The sequence below is a fragment of the Nannospalax galili genome, unplaced genomic scaffold (assembly GCF_000622305.1).
Source record: "Nannospalax galili isolate Female #2095 unplaced genomic scaffold, S.galili_v1.0 scaffold195, whole genome shotgun sequence".
NCBI lineage: Eukaryota > Metazoa > Chordata > Mammalia > Rodentia > Spalacidae > Nannospalax > Nannospalax galili.
The window spans coordinates 1,032,310-1,040,826 of record NW_008335885.1 but is presented as its reverse complement, the minus strand read 5'-3'; the positions used below and the strand labels follow the sequence as shown (position 1 = coordinate 1,040,826).

General features: G+C 38.1%; 1 protein-coding gene across 1 annotated transcript in view; it reads left to right on the top strand.

The window, feature by feature from the left end:
* The window catches only part of LOC108490701 (tripartite motif-containing protein 43B-like), a 10,524-nt gene extending 2,213 nt beyond the window's left edge, over positions 1 to 8,311 (top strand). The window contains exons 2-7 of the mRNA XM_017797515.2: positions 564 to 677; positions 964 to 983; positions 1,557 to 1,652; positions 3,821 to 3,843; positions 5,630 to 5,748; positions 6,403 to 8,311. Coding sequence (XP_017653004.1) covers positions 564 to 677; positions 964 to 983; positions 1,557 to 1,652; positions 3,821 to 3,843; positions 5,630 to 5,748; positions 6,403 to 6,833 — 803 coding nt within the window. The 3' untranslated portion in view covers positions 6,834 to 8,311. The remainder of the gene's footprint in view (positions 1 to 563; positions 678 to 963; positions 984 to 1,556; positions 1,653 to 3,820; positions 3,844 to 5,629; positions 5,749 to 6,402) is intronic.
* The last annotated feature ends 206 nt before the right edge of the window (positions 8,312 to 8,517 follow it).

Sequence of the window (8,517 nt, the reverse complement as noted above, 5' to 3'; positions counted from 1 at the left end):
GGACAGATCCCACCTGCTGGAAAACGTAGAAAATTCAGTCATTGGAGGAAATGGGTGTGGTCTTCAGATACAACATAAGGACAGGTTCCAGGTTGACTCTTCTCCAGACCAGAGTGTGTTTCCAACCCTTCTGACTCAGAATATTGCTAAACACACACCTTGAGGGCCTTATCCTTGAGGATAACTAGTATTATTACTTCTCCAGCAATAATTGGTGAGGCCAGAGCCACAATCCTTAGGTGAGTAGACAATGTACAAAAACAAACTTTCCTCTTAAATTTACTAGCAAACATCTAGGAAAGGAAATGATGTTTCCCTATGTAGCCAAAATTGTTCTATTCCCATTTGGTCCTCTTGTATTGGTTTATATTTTGGAATTAAATGAGGATTCATTTTAGGTTTATTATTTATGCCCTCCTTAGTGGTTCCTATGTATTATAAAGAATCAGAAGGAGTTACTAAATGAAGCCTGTTTTAACCTAGACAAAAGTTAATAACAACTTAAATTTTGTGCAGTCTTTTGTCTCTGGGGTAGAATAATAAGCAATGCGGTTTTTCTTAAGTCAGAAAAAAATGGAGTCAGACATCTCACAAGACTTTCAGAAAAAAACTCAGCTGCTTCATCTGCATGAACTACCTTACAGACCCAGTCACCATCAGCTGTGGACACAGCTTCTGTCGGTCCTGTCTCTACCTTTCCTAGAAGGGCGTTCAACCTCCTGCCCATTGCCCTATGTGTAAGGAACCATCCTACCAGAAGGACCTCAGATCAAATGTTCTGAAGAAGCTGGTGTCCATTGCCAGAGAAGGGAGACTCAAGTAGTACCTGAGCTCTGAGGAAAATCTTATGTGTTACCCACAAGGAGACAAAGAGTATCTTCTGTCAAGAGGGCAGGATCGTGCTCTGCCAATCCTGTTCCAACTCCAAGGAGCATTAAGGTCACAGACACTGTCCTATTGCAGCAGCTGTTGAGGAACAGAGAGTAAGTGGTGCCTCTGAGAGCAGGCGAGAGCTAGATCCTCAATCAGACCACAGGGAAGACACTTATCATGACAATCAACCTATTATTTTCTGAGTGGTAGGCACTGTATGAGGAGCTAATGAAGAAGCTCTGAATGCAGTGTGGAAGTACCCTTGGCTTCACAGAGCTTACGTCCCTTGGGAAACTGAAAAGTTTAATGCTCACTCCTATTTTAATTATACATCATAATGCTCAAGTCACTGGAAAGTGAAATAGGTGCCCAAAGAGGATATGTGTTTAACCAACACTGGAAAACAAATTGGGAAATGGTCATTGGAGTTAGCAGGGGAGGGTGGAGAGCTATCTGGAATCCAATATCAGACAAATTGCCACACCATGTGAAAATTAGCCAGGCTATCATTTTCTGTGAGCAGAAATTACATTGAATTTTGTAGTTCTGTGCTCTGAAACATGAGTGTCCACTCTCCCTAAAGTAATTTTAACTAATGTCCCATGATTCATGATCCTGTCTATCAATATGAATCTGAAACCTGGTTCTATTTCTCTGGGATTAATATTTATTGTTTATTACAGAAGAAACTTCTAAATCAAATGAGAAACTTATGGGACAAGGTCCAGGAAAATCAGAATAATCTAAATGAAGTGAATAGAATAATCACCTCATGGATGGTGAGTATGAGGCTCTGATACTTGGAATCTGCTTCGGACAGACATTTTGGAAACCATTTTACTAATGTTTTAATAGTTTAGTATGCATTAAATTGTAATCATAGGTTTTTTAAATCACAGTATTTGAAAAATATGAAGACAAGCAGATATGGAAAGCTGCCACAAGAAGACAAAAATTTTCAGATGTGAAACAACTTTGATGATTCAGTAACTCATGCATTTATTTTTTATACATTTCAAATAGGAGATTCTTCATGTATTCCAGATTACATCAAGGCACAAACACAGAGAATTGCTTTTATAGCAAAATCAAATACATTAATTAAATTTAACATACAAAGTTACCCTTTAAACTCTCCAAGTATAAATTACAGATATGCAAGTGACAACCACAATGTTGTTCATGAGTTGGTATTAAAACTTATACTTCTATAGTTAGAGAGGAAAGACCAATCATTTAAAACTCTGAAAGAAAATCATCAATGAGATTTATATGAATTTATACATTTTATTTCCAGTAATATCAAAGTATATTCATAAAACATTAAGATCAATATAAGCTTAATTGAATTGAATGGCCCAAATACCAAATACATGCAGTCATAGTTGGTCAGAACATGAGAAAACTTTTTTTGTTTGTTTCTTTCTTTCTTTAAAAAATATTTTCTTGATTCTTTGATAATATCACACAGTGTGCTTTGATCAAATTCAGACCCTTCTCCCATTTCCTCTCAGATCCCTCCTCCTTACCAGACCTGATCCTTCATATCCTCTATAATTTTTTTCCGTTTATGACTTGAAGATCATCCATAGGATACTATAACAGAAAAATCTTTTCTGATAGCCTCTAATTCTGAATGTAAAATCCAATTCTAAAGACAGAGTGAACGGCCAGGGTAAGGAGCAGAGAAATTTGAAACTAACTACTGATTTGCTGACAGCTCAGCATAGTGTACTTTATAATTTATGACTTCACCAAGAATTTTCATTGCTTGAATGCAAGTTTTCATATTTGTGTAAACAGATAAATTAGCAATCAATATAAGCTTAATTGAATTGAATGGCCCAAATACCAAATACATGCAGTCATAGTTGGTCAGAACATGAGAAAACTTTTTTTGTTTGTTTCTTTCTTTCTTTAAAAAATATTTTCTTGATTCTTTGATAATATCACACAGTGTGCTTTGATCAAATTCAGACCCTTCTCCCATTTCCTCTCAGATCCCTCCTCCTTACCAGACCTGATCCTTCATATCCTCTATAATTTTTTTCCGTTTATGACTTGAAGATCATCCATAGGATACTATAACAGAAAAATCTTTTCTGATAGCCTCTAATTCTGAATGTAAAATCCAATTCTAAAGACAGAGTGAACGGCCAGGGTAAGGAGCAGAGAAATTTGAAACTAACTACTGATTTGCTGACAGCTCAACATAGTGTACTTTATAATTTATGACTTCACCAAGAATTTTCATTGCTTGAATGCAAGTTTTCATATTTGTGTAAACAGATAAATTAGCAATCAAACAATTAGCAAATCAGACAATTCAGGGACTCATAAAATAGGTGAAACTGTTTGGACAAAAGGTTGGCTTTGGTTCTTTGTATGAACAGGAAATAAATGAAATCAAAGAATAAATTTTCTGAAAAGTGGGGCTATGAACTTAGGGTCCATATATCATACTGATAGGAAGTATAAGTTAAACTTAAATGAGTTTAAAGTGGAGGAGGAGAAAATACTCCCAAATGTGACCCAGAATATTTCTATATTGGTTTTCATTTTGGAACTTGTCTCTCTAAAAGCCAGAAATTAAGTGTTGCTTATATGCAAGCCTTCCATTTTTGCCTCTTTGATATCATGAAGAAATTTGGGGAAAGCTCTATTTAAATCCTTCTTTGATTTGGGAGCCTTTTTTGGACAATTATTTGGGAAGTTGGGTTTTTTACACAAGTCTCATACTCTGGTCTAGTGTGTGTTCCAATTCACAGTAATCCTCCTGCCTCAGCTTTTCAAATGCTGGAATTACTGTCATGAGCCACAGTGCCGGGCTGAAGTCAAGGTTTTGAGTTACCCTTAATAAAGTCATACTGCCCCCCTCGTGGACAAGCACTTCAAACCTAATAGGATGGCAGTTCATCAGAAATCTAACATTTTCTCTTTTTTTCAGGATTTGGGAGAGATACTGACAAGGTGAGTTTAGTCATCAGTACAAGCTAGTGTACCATGAGAACTATGAAACAGACCAAGCTGTTTCAGCAAATTGAAGTTACATTTTGTAAACAATACTCAGTTGTTTGTGTGCACATGTGTTTGGGTATTTTTTTGAGACAGTGTTTTACTGTATAGCCCTGGCTGACCTGGAACTCACTATGTAGACCAGGCTGGTCTGCTTCTCACACAAATCCATCTGCTTCAGCCTCCCAAGCACTGGGATGAAAGGCTTGTCTCATCATGCCCAGCATGTTTGCATATGTTTTAATGAATATTATTTCTAGTCCCCTTTTCCAGAAATTGTCTTTCTTTAAACCTGTGACTGAAGGAGTATATGTTTTGGTACTTGGTGCTGAAATTTTTAGTTTTATATTGTAAACATTGGGTCAGAACCATGGGCTGTATTCTCAGGTAGTAGAGAAGAGGCAGGTAGCATTGAGAAATGTGTGTGTAGCAGGTAAGAAGACAAGTCAAAAGACTATATGGAAGGAGCTATCCCGTGTCTTGATCATGGAGGTTCCCTACAATATCAGGAAAACATTTCCAGAGACATGAAACATGCTCAGCTTTTTGAGAGATGATCATAATGACGATATGTGTGGTTGAGGGGTGAGTGGGAGTTCAGGACCTTGTGTAGAGGTCAGGAACAATTTGGGGAGTGAATTTTCTCCTTACACTATGGGGTTCAGATACTGAACTTGGATTTCAGGGTTGCAGGGCAAGTAATGGCACTCACTGAACCATCTTGCCAACCTCTGGGTGATTTTTTTTCCCTAACCACTGTCATGGTATCTTTGGTACCAGGTGAACCAATTTCTCCTTCCTTGTAAGAGTGGGTCAGAGAAGCTGTTCATGCCCCAGCTGGTGAAACCAGCACTTAGTGCCCAGCCCAGGACTGATCAACAGATCCAACCATTTCCAAGGTTCGTGTTAGCACTGGGGGCATGAATGGAGGATGCCCTTGAATAATAGGGTAACTTTCCCACCCATTAATCTTTAAGTTGACAGGAATATATGTCAGGGAAGTCGGTATCTGTAGCAATATTTATTAATCTGGTCACTGTGATGTACACTGATTATGTGATTCAGGCTAAACTATATCCGTTGTACAATGAGATATACAGAATTATAAACTAATTCATGACATTCTAATTTAAATTCAGAAATCCTAGTAATGGTATTCTATATAAATATTTTCCCTTAAGCATATTAGCAAATGAATTTTCAAAGTATATTATATATGAGCCAAGAGTAGCAGCACACACCTTTAATCCCAGCACTCAGAAGGCAGAGGCAATTGGATTTCTGTGAGATTGAGGCCAGTGTGGTCTCCATAGCAAGTTTCAGGGCAACTGGGACTAAGGGAAACTCTGTCTTGAAAAATCAGGTATACTACTGAATATCTGTAATCTCGGAATTGGGGAGGCAAACAAAGGAAGATTTTCCATGAGTTTGAAGGGATCATTTATACATATTGAGTTCTATGCTAGCCATAATTCTATTGCAGTACCTTGTCTCAAAAAAAAATGAACATGACATAATTAAATGCACAAAGCAACACATCATGAGCACTAAAAGTAAAACACAGTGGTAGATGAGGCAGTGTCTAGATTTCTCTGGTAGACTTAAACTGAATTGTAACCTGACAAACAGTAGTTATCAGAGGAGCCAGGAGTTAACAACAGTCGACTACTACTGAGGATACTGTTCTAAAAATGCACATTTAGCTTTATCTTCTTAATTACTAATATCCTTAATTAAATAGGAATCGTAACACCAGTGGGAAAATTATCATTACTGACATGTTAGATATAACTATTTATGAAGAGAGCCATGAAGCCACCAATGGTCTGGACGTTAGTTGCAATGCTGCAGTTTATCATTGTAATTAAAAGTCACCAGGCAGAAGTAGGGTGAAGCTTCCTCCTCTTTATCTGCAAATTTTCAAAAAATTTTTCATCAAACTCATAGATGATTTCTTCTAGAAATTCTTGAATGTAAGATACTCTTGGTAGATGTATCTCATTACTCTTGGACTCTTTATTTATTTTATTTTATGTGTATGAGTGTATTGCCTGCATGTAGGAAGGTGCACCTGTAGAGGACCCAGGTTCGATTCCCAGGACCCACAAGATGTTTAAAAACTGTCTATCAGTTCCAGGTGATCCAGTGTCCTCTTCTGACTTCTGTGGGCATTGCACAACACAGGTCGAAGAGGACGCTGGATCCCCTGGAACTGGAGTTACAGACAGTTTTTAAATACCCTGTGGGTGCTGGAAATCAAACCTGGGTCCTCTACAAGAGCAGCCAGCGCTCTTAACCCCTGAGCCATCTCTCCAGCCCCAGGATTCTTCTTTTTTAAATTCAGTGTCTCTAGGTATATCTCTCATCTAAATTGTAAAAATATATTTTAAGTGAAATTTTTTTCTCTCCACAGCAGAAATTACCTTTGAAAAGGTAATCATGGTACAGTCCAAGAAGAGCCTATTTACTGATGTGAGAAGATTTAACTTTAGACAACAACCTCAGGCCACTGAGGTTGCTATTATGCTCACTGGGGATCCCAGAGCTTCACCTCCAGGAAATATTACTGGGAGCTGGGTGCAAATGACCCATGGGACTGGGCTTCAGGGGTGTGCAAAGATCCTTGGCTAAGAAAATTTGGCCCACTAACTGGCTTAAAGGATGTGTTTCTTATATTTGTGAGGGAGGGTGACCATTGCAGCCTCCTGACCACTTCCCCATCATTTCTTCACTATGTAGAGATACGAGTAGGCTGGTTTGGCGTGCTCCTTGATTGTGATGATAGAAGTGTGAGTTTCCTGAATGTAGCCAAGAATTCCCTCATATGGAAGTACCCTGCTGGCTCCTTCAATTTCCCTATAGGCCTTTCTTCTCCTTTTTCGCACATGATCAGGAGAAAGTCTAAGCCTGAGCAATTTGTGACTCAGGGAACCTGTCTCATTTGACATCAAGGAATAATGCAGCATTGAAGTATTTGCTACTCTATTGTTAACTAATTTTTGTAATTAAATATATTTAATATGAAATATAAAAGATGGTTGGCTATGATTTCTCTACATGTGGTTCAAATATTCCACCTGGAACATTTCTTATGGATGCTTGCACATTTTTGTATGTGCAAGAAAAGATATTCTTATTCTTTTACTTTCCTATTATCAAAGCCATTTTATGTTTGCAACACGTTGAGAGAAAGCTGAATTAATTACCTCCTACATACATGGCCCTTCCAGTCTCTGGGAGGTCAGAAAAGCAGTTCCTTTATCTTATATTAAAATAAATTGTCTGCCCTTCTGGTGTCCCTTCCCTATCCTAATGGTACAGGCATGGAACAGAGTAGCAGAGGTTCTAAAAAATACCAGGCAAAATAATTTGTCATGGGAAATGTTCTTTTGTAATTACTGAGGAACAGACACCTCAAAAATCACCTCAGAAACTGAGGAACTCATTCTCAAGTATTCACCTTCCCTCTAGCTCCTAAGTCTAATGTTTCCTGTCCCTTATGTTTCTTTCGTTTTACTTTGTTTAAACTTTTGATTAGCCCAACATGTAGGCAAGATTCAATTTTATTTACTATTGGATTGCTTATGAACAGTTGGAATTGAGACTTAGGTTTACAACAGGATATTACAAGACTTAGAACATAAGAATTATGTTTTGATATGTGTTTTTATCTTCATATTGAGTTCTTTTTGCATTTTGATATGCCTTATGACATCTTCTTAAGAGATGACCATGTGCTTTTGAGTTCTAAGAACTGGGGAGTTAATTAGGTCTGTTTAGGGAGGGTGTATGTTTTTAAGGCCAGAAGCTGGGCTTTGATATTTACTGGAGTTATATATAGGTATCTCAGGTTTCCAATTACACTACAGCTGATTTCCTCTTGATTTGGGGACCTGCTATGCAGTCCTTCTCCAAGATAACCTGAGTGTTACACTGTTTTTTCAACTTCTAGTCCATTATTCTTCTGAAGCCTTATAGATGTGGTGGTCATGGTGGCCAGGTGACATTCTGAAATGTTTCAGTTCAATGTCAGGTTTTCATTGGACCTATGCATTATTCTGTAACATTCACAGACCTTTGTTCTTACAATTTTATCCCAATCCCTAATTTGATATAGGAATTCTCAAGGACAGAGTTAGAAGAATGCCTTTCCCCCACAGCTCTGGGAAAAGATACATTTTAAATCATTTATCCTGGAGGGTAAGCTGCTATTACTGAAAAATCTCTGGACATATTTCCCTGTGATGTTTCATTCTGGTTCATGAAACAACTGTCCCAACTCTTCACCTTGAGAACCTGGTGGATTTCCGCAAGTGGTGGGGGAGTCACCAATACTGTAGCTGTCAGGAGTTGCTCTCATAAAAATCCAGCAATTTATCCACAGCACCATGGTGTTCCCACCTCCTCACACCTCCAGCGGCTTTCACTGCAAAGAAGCAGATCAAAGTTCTGACTCTCTCCACTTCTCTGGATTAAAAAGCTGCATTTGTACCGCAAAGTCACTTCTCCTATGAATCAGCTGTAGTCAGTGATTTTGAGTTTGTCCACAGTTTTCTTATGATCATGACGGCGTACAAATCCTCGACAGTTGGAGTTGAAATTGAAGGTCCCTAAGCATGTGCCCCAATG